Source organism: Bos grunniens, chromosome 3 (genome assembly GCF_055505025.1).
Source record: "Bos grunniens cultivar Pamir isolate PY7600 chromosome 3, Bosgru_T2T1.0, whole genome shotgun sequence".
NCBI lineage: Eukaryota > Metazoa > Chordata > Mammalia > Artiodactyla > Bovidae > Bos > Bos grunniens.
Window position 1 is genome coordinate 23343219 of NC_141167.1, and position 13297 is coordinate 23356515.

The following is a 13297-nucleotide window of genomic DNA, read 5'->3' on the forward strand; positions in this document are numbered from 1 at the left end:
CGGATCTGGTGTTCTTCTCTTCTCCAGATCCTTCTGGTGAAGCCCTGGTTGGGCTCAAGGCCTGTGATTGTATCTGAGCTAGCTTCCAGCACAGAGCTGAGCAGAACAGGTGCTAAGACATGTGCAGAGAATCTGAAGAGATCGTGAATCACAAACAATGTGAAACTCCATCATCTGTGATTGTAACAAATATGCAGTGAAATATCTGGAGACAGAATTCCAAAGTTTTCTGTTGTTCAGGTGATGTAATTCCTGGAGTGAAATTAACCCCAATAAAAACATTTGTTAGCATTAACAAGGTTATTTTTCTTGTGAAATTCTTCTGCCCTATAACTCTTTCCCTGCCTCACGCAAGCATCCACCCCACACTATCAATAGCCCTCTGTATCAGATTCCACCCATCCAGCCAGCCTACACATTTGAATCATCTGGGGACTATTTATACTTTGGGGTGAGGAATCCCATTGGCTTAATTAATCAATTAACTACAATTTTGTTTATTTTAATTGAAAATTAATTCACATAACATAAAATTTATCCCATATAGAAGTATACAATTCAATGATTTTCAGTATATTCACAATGTTGTATAACCATTATCACCATCTAATTCCAGAATATTTTCATCACAACAAAAAGGAGCTCTGTGCCTCCCAATTCCCCTCCCTTAATCCCTTGGCAATCACTGATCTACTCTCTGTCTCTATGAATTTTCTTATTCTGGGCAACTCATATAAGTGGAATTATATGATATGGGTCCTTTTGTGACTGGCTGTTTTTTCACTCAGCAAAACACTTTCAAAGTCCATCCATATTGTAGCAGATATTCCTTTTCATAGGTCGATAGTACTTTAATTATGGATATACACTTTTTTCATAACCAAGAAAAACTAGTTTACAGACTATTCAGTTTTAATCATTTTTATTTTCTTGAACTCTGCCTTCCTCATGATAGTAAACTACTTTTCTAAAAGCCAAGATATAATTAACATTTAAGTTTAAGGTATATGATGTATTGATTTGATATGGTGAAATGTGATTATCACCATAGCATTAGCTAACACCTTTAACATGTCCAATAATTTTATCATTTCTTTTTTTGTGGTGAGAACAATTCAGATAATCTCTTAGACGCTTTGAAGTTTATGACACAGTAATGTTGCCTATAATTGCTATGAAATGCATTTGATCTTCAGAACTTATCTACTGATGGCAAGTTTGTTACCATTAAACAACATCTCCCCAATTCCCCCAACCTCCAGCCCCTAGTAACCACCATTCTTCTCTGTTTCCACACGTTTGGTTTTTTAGATGTCATTGGCATTTTTAAGTTCCCCAGATGATTACAGTATGCTGCTGCTGCTACTGCTGCTAAGTCGCTTCAGTCGTGTCCGACTCTGTGCGACCCCATAGACAGCAGCCCACCAGGCTCCTCTGTCCATGGGATTCTCCAGGCAAGAACATGAGTGGGTTGCCATTTCCTCCTCCAATGCATGAAACTGAAAAGTGAAAGTGAAGTCGCTCAGTCGTGTCCAACTCTTAGCGACCCCATGGACTGCAGCCTACCAGGCTCCTCCATCCATGGGATTTTCCAGGCAAGAGTACTGGAGTGGGGTGCCACCTAGGTTGAAAACTATGCCTCTATAGCTAAAGGAGATTTCTGGCTTAGCTTTAAAATTTTGGGGGGCTGTGACAAAAAGACCTTTCTGAGAGGTAGGATAATGGAGTTTTCTCAGTCGAAGGTATTGGAAGTGAATCCCAAGTCCTATTAGCTCTGATGTTGAGTGACTATTTTTATTCTCTTTGCTGAGGGTGGGATTACTGTGTTATGGAAAAACAAGCTTCATCTTGTAACTGACAAGAGATTTCACTCTTATTTCCATCTATTGTATAACATAACAAGAACGCTTGTTCAAGGAGATTCAACCAGTCCATTCTGAAGGAGATCAGCCCTGGGATTTCTTTGGAAGGAATGATGCTAAAGCTGAAACTCCAGTACTTTGGCCACCTCATGCAAAGAGTTGACTCATTGGAAAAGACTCTGATGCTGGGAGGGATTGGGGGCAGGAGGAGAAGGGGACGACAGAGGATGAGACGGCTGGATGGCATCGCTGACTCGATGGACGTGAGTCTCAGTGAACTCTGGGAGTTGGTGGTGGACAGGGAAGCCTGGCATGCTGCAATTCATGGGGTCGCAAAGAGTTGGACACGACTGAGCGACTGATCTGATCTGATCTGATAGAGTCAGAGTTTCAAGGTGGTTGATGGGAAAACTCTGCTCTAAACCAAGGAGGATGGTTTATATGACCTTAAATTTTTTCTTCCATTGATCAAACAGGTAATCATCATAAAAGAAGAAAACAGTAAAATCTCATCAAAATTTAAAATTTTCTCACAGGCAAATACAACATGAAGGATTTCTGACTTCTACTTGGGATTCACAAAGCTGGAATCCCAACAAAAAAGAAAGGCTGGATAATCAGCAAAATCATAAAATTTTCTTGATTTCTGCTGAATTGCAGGGAAAACCTCAATGGAATTTAGAGTGAACCTGAAATTTCCGTGAATGGAAGAGACACAAGCACTGACTTAGCTGAGCAGAGCATGGAAAAAAGAGGAACTACTGTTGAAACTGGTGTGAAAACTTGACTAAAATGGTGGTGAATAGATAAACGCCAGTGAGGGCTTTTATGAGCGTAGAGATCCCTAGGAGGGGCAAACAAGAAAGAGGTTTGCACCTGCCTGCGGGATCGCCACTGTGTCCCCCAGTGGGTGTTCCTGAGAATGACTGGAGGCAGGTTTAGAGACTAGAGAAAGCCATCCTATGATGCAAACCAGGAGAGGGCCGCCGCCTACTCTGGGAAAGGAAGAAGCTACACCCAGATCACCTTCACTGGAACAAGAGCATTAAGTGCAATCATAGGGACTTCACTGGCAGTCCAGTGGTTAAGACTTTTCCTTCTAGTGAGGGGGGTATGGGTTCGATCCTTGGTTGAGGAGCCTCACAGGCAAAAAATCAAACGTAAAGCAGAAGTAATATTGTAACAAATTCAATAAAGAATTTAAGAATGATCCACATTAAAAAAAATTATTTAAAAAAAGAAAAAAAGATTGGCAGAAGGACAGCAAACTCTATCACCTGCAGGGCATAGGTGCAGACCTGTTGTTATATCAAAATAAAACAGAAAAATTTCTCTAGCCTTAAAGGAGGGGCAAGAAACTACTGTGATTAGACTATTGAGACAACTCCCAATGTCAGAAACCAGGATGACTGAGAAATCCTCCTATCCAAGACCCAGGCACATGGGACCTGCCTAAGTTGGAGCTAAACTAGGATAACAGAGAACACACCCCCAAAGCCCTACACAAGGCTAGCAAGCACTGAGTGACAAACATTAGCAGATTCCTATTAAGGGAAGGATGGGAGCACAGACTTCTGATACACAGGCTCGCAAGGAAAGCCTACTCTGGTTTCCATGGTAGCTCAGATGGGAAAGAGTCTGCCTGCAATCCAGGAGACCTGGGTTCAATGCCTGGGTCAGGAAGATTTCCCTGGAGAAGGAAATGGCAACCCACTCCAGTATTCTTGCCTGGAGAATCCCATAGACAGACCATGGGATCACAAAGAATTGGACACAGCTGAGTGACTAACACTTGTGGTAGGACAATAACCTTAAGAAAACACCTCTAACAAACCAGTTCCCCACTCCCAAGGACAAGTACATCAAGATCAAGAATGACAAAGAAAAGTTAAGATGATATAATCTAATATATATATTTAACTATGCTTAGTTGCTCAGTGGTGTCTGATTCTTTGCACCCCTGTGGACTGTAGCCCACCAAGATTTTCTGTCCATGAAATTGAATATATACATATACACCTACATACATGTATACATATCATACATATGTAAATATATGTATACATTATCATGGGCTTCCTGGGTGGTGCTGTGGTAAAGAATCTGCCTGCCAATGCAGGAAACATAGATTCTATCCCTGACTTGGGAAGATCCCCTGGAGTAGGAAATGGCAACCCAATCCAGTATTCTTGCCTGGAAAATTCCGTGGACAGAAGATCCTGGCAGATTATAGTCCGTGGGGTCGCAAAGAGCCAGACACAACCGAACATGCATGCACACATTATCATATATCCCAATATATGATACATCTGATATATCTGTATGTTCTTATTCTTGTATGTGTCTTTCGACAGAAAAGATCACGAATACCTGTTGTTATTCAATCACTAAGTCATGTCCGACTCTTTGCGACCCCATGGATTGCAGCATGTCAGGCTTCCCTGTCATTCAACATCTCCCTGAGTTTGCTCAAACTCATGTCCAGTGAGTCAGTGATGCTATCAATCATCTCATCTTCTGTTATCCCCTTCTCCTCTTGCACTCAATCTTGCCCAGCATCAGGGTCTTTTCCAATGAGTCAGCCCTTTGCATCAGAAGGCAAAAGTATTGGAGCTTCAGCTTCAGCATCAGTCCTTCCAATAAATATTTAGGGTCGATTGCCTTTAGGATTGACTGATCTCTTTGCCGTTCAAGGACCTAGAAATAAATTACTGCCTCATATGGTATACATATGTTCACTTTGAATAGTTATTACCAAATAGCTTTTCAAATTCTAGCAATTAACACAAACAATACTACCAGCAAAATCCTAAAATTTACAACATGGATAACCTGAGGGACATTATGCTAAGTGAAATAAATCAGATACAAAAAGATAAAAACTGTATTATCTCACATTTATGTGGAATCAAAAAAAGTCAAACTCATAAAAGTAGAGAGTAGAATGGTTGTTGCTAGGGGCCAGCAGTGCGGGGAAAGTGGAACGATGTCAGTTAAAGGGTACAAGGGTTCAGAAATGCAGGATAAAAAAATCCTGGAGCCCTAATGCACAGAATGCTGAGTATAGTTAATGATTGTTGTTGCTGTTCAGTCGCTAAGTCATCTCTGACTCTTTTCAACCCCGTGGACTGCACTGCAGCCTACCAGGCTCCTCTGTCCATGGAATTTCCCAGGCAAGAATATTGGAATGGGTTGCTACTTCCTTCTGCAGGGGATCTTCTTGCCCCAGGGATCGAACCCATTGACTCCTGCATTGCTGGCAGATTCTTTACCACTGAACCATGAGGGAACTTAATGATATTGCATTGTGTATTTGACATTTTCCAAGAGAGTTAATCTTAAGTGTTGTCAACACAATTGTAAATATATGAAGTAATGGATATGTTAATTAGCTTGATTGTGGTAATCATTTCACAATCCTTCAGTCAGTTCAAACTCTCAGTCATGTCCAACTCTTTGTGACCCAATGGACTGCAGCATGCCAGGCTTCCCTATCCATCACCAACTCCTGGAGCTTTCTCAAACTCATGTCCATCAAGTTGGTGATGCCATACAACCATTTCATCCTCTGTTGTACCCTTTTCCTTCTGCCTCCAGTCTTTCCCAGAATCAGGATCTTTTCAAATGAGTCAGTCCTTCTCATCGGGTGTCCAAAGTATTGGAGTTTCAGCTTCAGCATCTGTCCTCCCAATGAATATTCAGGACTGATTTCCTTTAGGATTGACTGGTTGGTCTCCTTGCGGTCTAAGGGACTCTCAAAAGTCTTCTCCAACACCACAGTTCAAAAGCATCAATTCTTTGGCACTCAGCTTTCTTTATGGTCCAACACTCACATCCATACATGACTACTTGAAAAACCATAACTTTGACTAAATGGACCATTGTCAGTAAAGTAATGTCTCTGCTTTTTAATATGCTGTCTAGGTTGGTCATAGCTTTTCTTCCAAGGAGCAAGTGTCTTTTAATTTCATGGCTGCAGTCACCATCTGCAGTGATTTTGGAGTTCAAGAAAATTAAGTCTGTCACAGTTTCCACTGTTTCCCCATCTATTTGCCATAAAGTGATGAGACCTGATGCCATAATCTTTGTTTTTTGAATGTTGAGTTTTAAGCAGGCTTTTTCACTCTCCTCTTTCACCTTCATCAAAAGGCTCTTTAGTTCCTTTTTGCTTTCTGCCACAAAGGTGGTGTTATCCATCTATCTGAGGTTATTGATACTTCTCCTGGCAATCTTGATTCCAGCCTGTTCTTCATCCAGCCTGGCATTTAACATGATGGTGGCTCAGATGGTAAAGCATCTGCCTACAATGTGGGAGACCCAGGTTCGATCCCTGGGTTGGGAAGATTCCCTGGAGAAGGGAATGGCAACCCACTGCAGAATCCTTGCCTGGAAAATCCCATGGACAGAGGAGCCTGGTCAGCTACAGTCCATGGGGTCGCAAAGAGTCAGACATGACTGAGCGACTTCACTTTCACTTTCATTCGGCATATATGTTTAGCAAGCAGGGTGACAGTATACAGCCTTGACGCACTTCTTTCCCAATTTAAAACCAGTCCATTGTTCCATGTCCGGTTCTAACTGTTGCTTCTTGACCTGCATACAGATTTCTCAGGAGGAAGGTGATCTGGTATTCCCATCTCTTGGAGAATTTTCCAGTTTGTGGTGATCCACACAGTTAAAAGCTGACACTCCAATACTTTGGCCACCTCATGCGAAGAGTTGACTCATTGGAAAAGACTCTGATGCTGGGAGGGATTGGGGACAGGAGGAGAAGGGGATGACAGAGGATGAGATGTCTGGATGGCATCACCGACTGAATGGACATGAGTTTGGGTAATCTCCAGGAGCTGGTGATGGACAGGGAGGCCTGGCGTGCTGCGATTCATGGGGTCGTGAAGAGTCGGACACGACTGAGCAACTGAACTGAAGATCTTTTTTGTACAGTTCTGTGTATTCTTGTCACCTCTTCCTAATATCTTCTGCTTCTGTCAGGCTCATACCATTTCTGTTCTGTATTGAGCCCAACTTTGCATGAAATGTTCCCTTGGTATCTCTAATTTTCTTGAAGAGATCTCTAGTCTTTCCCTTGCTATTGTTTTCCTCTATTTCTTTGCACTGAACACTGAGGAAGGCTTTCTTATCTCTCCTTGCTATTCTATGGAACTTTATATTCCCATGGATATATCTTTCCTTTTCTCCTTTGCCTTTAGCTTCTTTTCTTTTCTCAGGTATTTGTAAGGTTGCCTCAGACAACCATTTTGCCTTTTTGTGTTTCTTCTTCTTGGGTATGGTTTTGATCACTGCCTCCTTACAATGTTATAAACTTCTGTCCATAGTTTTCAGGCACTCTGTCTATCAGATCTAATCTCTTGAATCTATTTGTCACTTCAAGGGATTTGATTTAGGTCATACCTGAATGGTCTAGTGGTTTTCCCTACTTTCTTCAATTTAAGTCTGAATTTGACAATATGGAATTCATGATCTGAGCCACAGTTAGCTCCTGGTCTTTTTCGCTGACTGTGTAGAGCTTCTCCTTTTTCGGCTGCCAAGAGTATAATCAATTTGAATATATTATATTGACCATCTGGTGATGGCCATATGTAGAGTTGTCTCTTGTGTGGTTGGAAGAAGGTGTTTGCTATGACCTGTGCGCTCTCTTGGCAAAACATTTTTAGCCTTTGCCCTGCTTCATTTTGTGCTCCAAGGCCAAACTTACCTGTTACTCCAGGCATCTCTTGATTTCCTACTTTTGCATTCCAGTCTGCTATAATGAAAGGACATCCTTTTTTTTTGGTGTTAGTTCTGGAAGGTCTCATAGGTCTTCATAGAACTGTTCAGTTTCAACTTCTTCAGCATTAGTGATTGGGGCATAGACTTGGATTACTGTGATATTTAATGGTCTGCTTTGGAAACACAGAGAGGTCATTCTGTCATGTTTGAGATTGCACCCAAGTACTGCATTTCAGAGTCTTTTATTAACTATGACATTATTTCTTCTAAAGGGATTCTTGTCCACAGTAGTAGATACAATGGTCATCTGAATTAAATTCACCCATTCTGGCCCATTTTAATTCACTGATTCCTAAAATGTAGATGTTCACTCTTGCCATCTCCTGTTTGACCACTTCCAATTTACCTTGATTCGTGGACCTAACATTTCACGTTCCTATGCAATACTGTTCTTTATAGCATTGGACTTTACTTCCATCACTAGTCACATCCACAACTGGATGCTGTTTTCACTTTGGCTCAGTCTCTTCATTCTTTCTGGAGCTATTTCTCCAGTAGCATATTGGGCACCTACTGACTTGGGAAGTTCATCTTTCAGTGTCATATCTTTTTGCCTTTTCATACTGTTTATAGGGTTAAAGAAATGTACCATTGTTATACACAATATTGATGAATCTCAAAAACTTTATATTGAGTGGAGGAAGTTAGTCTTAAAAGATTACATACTTCATGATTTCATTCTGTGACTTTCTCAAAAACACAAAGTTATCATGATGGAGAACTGATCATTTGTTAGGAGTTAGAGGGTGGAGCTCCTGTCCATTGAGTCAGTGATGTCATCTAACCATCTCATTCTCTGTCATCCCCTTTGCCTCCTGTCTTCAACTTTTCCAGCATCAAGGTCTTTTTCCAATGAGTTGGCTTTTCCCATCAGGTGGCCAAAGTATTGGAGCTTCAGCTTCAGCATCAATCCCTCCAGTGAATATTCAGAATTGATTTCCCTTAGGATTTACTGGCTTGATCTCCTTGCAGTCCAAGGGATTCTCAAGAGTCCTATCCAACACCACAGTTCAAAAGCATCAATTCTTCAGTGCTCAGCTTTTTTTATGGTTCAATTCTCACATCCATACATAACTACTGGAAAAACCATAGCTTTGTCTATATCGTATGGTAAGAGTATTCTATTTTTGTGAGAAACCACTCAACTGTCCAAAGTGGCTGTGCCTTTTTACATTTCTCTCCAGCAGTAAATGAGAATTCCTTTTGTTTCCCAGGCTCACCACATTTGGTGTTGTTAGTGTTTCGGATATTGCATGCTCAGTCGCTCAGTCATGTCCAACTCTTTATGATCCCATGGACTATAGCCCACTGGACTCTTCTGTCCATGGAATTTTTCAAGCAAGATAACTGGAATGGGTTACCATTTCCTTCTCCAGGGGATCTTCCCGACCCAGGGATTGAACCCATGCCTCCTGAATCTCTTGTGTTTGCAGGCTGATTGTTTACCACTGAGCCAGTTTTGAAAAGCCAGTTTTGGACATTATCCCCTCTTAATAGTGCATAGTGTTATCTCATTGTTTTCACTTACAATTCCCTCATAATTTATGATGCTCAGTATCTTCTCGTATGTGTATGCCAATCAAGAAGTAACAGTTAGAACCATGTATGGGACAACTGACTGGTTCAGGATTGAGAAAGGAGTTTGACAAGGCTGTTTATAGTCACCATGTTTATTTAACTTATATGCAGAGCACATCATGAGAAATGCCGGGTTGGATGAGTTACAAGCTGGAATCAAGATTGCCAGGAGAAATATCAACAACCTCAGATATGTGGATGATATCACTCTAATGGCAGAAAATGAAGAGGAACTAAAAAACCTCTTGATGAGGGTGAAGGAGGAGAGTGAAAATGCTCACTTAAAGCTAAATAAAAAAAAAAAAAAAACTAAGCTCATGGCACCTGGCTCCATCATTTCATGGCAAATACAAGGGGGAAAGGTGGAAGCATTGACAGATTTTTTATTTCTATAGAAACTTTCATTGAGACATTGGCAGGATTACACTGAAGCTGTATATGCTTGCAACATAATTATTGAAGAATTTTTCTCATTTGTTCTGTTGTGTTTTTCATTTCTACAGTTGGTGGATTGTATCTCTGTCACTTTGTATAGTATATCCTTCTTGTTCTTTATGTCCTGTAAATTGGACGTTAAAAGGGAGGTTTAATCTGATTCAGGTTTCTTTTGCTTCCTTTTTTTTTTCTGCCAAGAACACACATCATAGGTAGTATTTTGTTCTTAACATGCAGAATAATATAATCTCTGGTGGTTTCTCTTTCTGTGATATTAGCAACCACTGATGTTCAGCAACTAGGTTATTAATATATTTTCAAATTACTTTATTTAAGTAGTCATTATTTTGCAACCATAATATAACTATTTATTGTTAAATTAGTATTTTATTATTTTTTTCATATTTCTTATTTATCATTCATCTAATATTTTAGACATTGTCATTTCCATTTGGGAAAATTTTTTTCTTACATAATTTTCATAGAGTCTACAGTAATGGTACATTCTGTAAGTCCTTGACTAGTTTTCATTTTTACTTATGAGAAATTATTTGAAATGGGCAAAATTGTAGGTTCAAAGCTCATTTTGCCCTCAGAATTCTATATACGTTACTGTTTCTTCTGACATCTAGTGATACACGTTGGGTGTCAATGTTCATTTAATATTATGAAAGAAATTATACTAAGAAAGCAATGATGATTACTCATGGCTTTTGAATTGCAATCTGATTACAGGAAAATTTGAAGGGAAGATCATTATCTGAGGTTTCTTGGCCTTCAATTATAACAGAAACAAAATTTTCACAACAAAATCAGATACATCTCTAACTTAATACCTATTACTTGGGATTCTTGGGTGAACAAAGATGGAGAAATGGTGAGATTTGTTCAAGAAAACAGGGTGAATAGAGTTAATGTTCAAGTAGTATCAAGTCTTAGTAACTTTCAGTGAATGGAATAATGTATAAGAGCAGGTTAAACTGACCTGTGTGGAAAGCAATGTCACAAGATGTGCTTGGAGAGACATGTATTGTGGGTTTTTTTGGGTGCTGGAGATAGAGATGTCAACAAAAAAATTGCCCACATATTACAGGAGAAGGGTAATAAGCCTGAGGAGCACAGCTATGATTCCGTGTGTTACTAGCCAAAAGAAAGGGCAAAAGAAGCTTGAGTCACTCTTTGGTTCCACACTTGAAGGGCTGTAACTTAACCTTAGTTATTAAGTAACCATAGTATGTTAATGTATAACTTGACAAAACATAGATTTGGGCCTTTGTCTTTTCTCTGGAAACAGGATGAACCTTGGGCTGATAGCCAGGTGGGAAGTGGGCCTTTTCAGGGAATGGAAAATAAATAAATGCTGGCAAAATGATAGCCTCAGAGTCAAGACTCTCCCCACCCACTTACCTCTTAGCGTCATGCCTAAAACAGTGATTAATAGACTGAAAAATGCCATCGAACCAGCTAAAACCATTGCCATATCCCACATCCAGTCATTGTATAAGGGAAACAAAGGATCTGAAATAGAGACTGAAAAAAAATTTAGTTGAGTTGTCAATTAGGGGGAGAGAATATTAAAGAAATAACATTTAATATTACTTATACTGAGAATTTATTCTTTAGAAGTCATTGTTCTACCACTTAAAATGGATTAATTCCATTAATCCTTATATTAACTATATAAAATAGATTCATTAATGCTCTTTTGTGATAATCTTTTTTCTTATCAACTTTGAGTTGAATTTATAAGATGAAACCTTTGGATGAACAGAACGGCTTTTGTATTTGGGAGGAATGTGAATCTTTGGGAGCTAGACTATTGTAGACAGAATAGGCCCCTAAAAGTATCTGTGTCCCCAAACCTGGAACTTGTGAATATGTTACATTCCATGGAAATAGAGACTTTGCAGAGGTAATTAAGGTTATGAACCTTAACATAGGGAGATTATTCAAGTTTATTCATGCAGATCCAATATAGTTATATGAGTCCTTAAATCAGAGACTTTTTAAGACTGAAGTCAGAGAGATGTAGCAGAATGCAAGGTTAGAGAGAGTCAAATGATGAAATGGACTTGACCCACGATTGCTGGCAGAGCCACATGGAAAGCATGTGAAGAAATCCAGGCAGGCTGCAGTCCTCGGGCTGACAGTTGATAAGGAAAAGGGACCTCAGTCCCACAACTTTAAGGAACAAAAATTGGCCGACAATCTAAATAAATTTGGGAGTGAGGCTCTCTATAAGTATAACCCACACTGTGGCAAAATTCCTCTTCATCTTTGAAAAGTAAAAGTGCAAGTCTCTCAGTCATGTCCGACTCTTTGAGACCCCATGGATATACAGTCCATGGAATTCTCCAGGCCAGAATACTGGAGTGGGTAGCTTTCCTTTCTCCAGGGGATCTTTCCAACCCAGGGATCAAACCCAGCTCTCCCTCATTGCAGGTGGATTCTTTACCAGCTGAGCCACAAGGGAAGCCTTTCATCCTTGGGACCATGGAACTAGAAAACCAATTATTTACTCCTAACATATAATGGTGCCACAGGCATAGGAGAATATTGTAGTCACTCTCATTGAATTGTGAAGAAAATGAGAAGGAAAAAGTAGTCACTGCTCCCAAGTAATTTCAAAGGTCAACTGGGAAAACCCCATTAGGTTTCAAGTCCTGAGGATAAACACGTATGACTCATGACTCTAGCCTCTAGGCTTATAGCTTTGTTTTTGGAGACATTTTTCCTTCATGAAGGGCACGTGTGGGGGTGGTTTAGTTGCTAAGTCATGTCTGACTATTGTGACCCCATGGACTATAGCCTGCCTGGCTCCTCTGTCCATGGGATTCCCTACACTGAAAAATGATCCCAAAGATATTCAATATCTAATTACAGGCTGGAATAAAGGTTGCCAGATGAAATATCAACAACCTCAGATATGCAGATGATACCACTCTAATGGCAGAAAGGAAAGAAGAGCTAAAGAACCTCTTGATGAAGGTGAAAGAGGTGAGTGAAAAAGCCTGCTTAAAACTCAACATTCAAAAACTAAGATTATGGCATCCAGTCCCATCACTTCATGGCAAATAGATGGGGAAAAAGTGGAAACAATGAGAGATTTTATTTTCTTGCATTCCAAAATCACTCAGATGGTATCTGCAGCCACAAAATTAAAAGATGCTTGCTCCTTGGAATAAAAGCTATGACAAACCTAGACAGCATATTAAAAAGCAGAGACATCTCTTTGCAGACAAAGGTCCATAAGTCATAAGTCAAAGCTTATGGTTTTTCCAGTAGTCATGTATGGATGTGAGAGTTGGACCATAAAGAAGGCTGAGCAGCAAAGAATTGATGCTTTTGAACTGTGGTGTTAGATAAGAGTCTTGAGAGTCCTGTGGACAAGGAGATCAAACCAGTCAATCCTAAAGGAAATCAGCCCTAAATATCCACTAAAGGAGTGATGCTAAAGTTGAAGCTCCAGTCCTTTGGCCACCTGATGGGAAGAGCCAACTCACTGGAAAAGACCCTGATGGTGAGAAATATTGAGGGCAAGTGGAAAAAGTGATGTCAGAGGATGAAATGGTTTGATGGCATCACCAACTCAATGGATATGTGTTTCAGCAAACTCTGGAAGTTAGTGAAGG

The 13297-nt window shown here is 40.1% G+C and overlaps 1 protein-coding gene across 1 annotated transcript in view; it reads right to left on the minus strand.

The window, feature by feature from the left end:
* Window positions 1-9596: 9596 nt before the first annotated feature.
* Window positions 9597-13297, minus strand: part of LOC147375306 (selection and upkeep of intraepithelial T-cells protein 7-like) — a 48976-nt gene continuing 45275 nt past the window's right edge. The window contains exons 10-11 of the mRNA XM_086394044.1: window positions 11143-11195; window positions 9597-9789 (exon numbers count right to left, since the gene is read on the minus strand). Of these exons, the coding sequence (XP_086250170.1) occupies window positions 9652-9789; window positions 11143-11195 (191 nt within the window). The 3' untranslated portion in view covers window positions 9597-9651. The remainder of the gene's footprint in view (window positions 9790-11142; window positions 11196-13297) is intronic.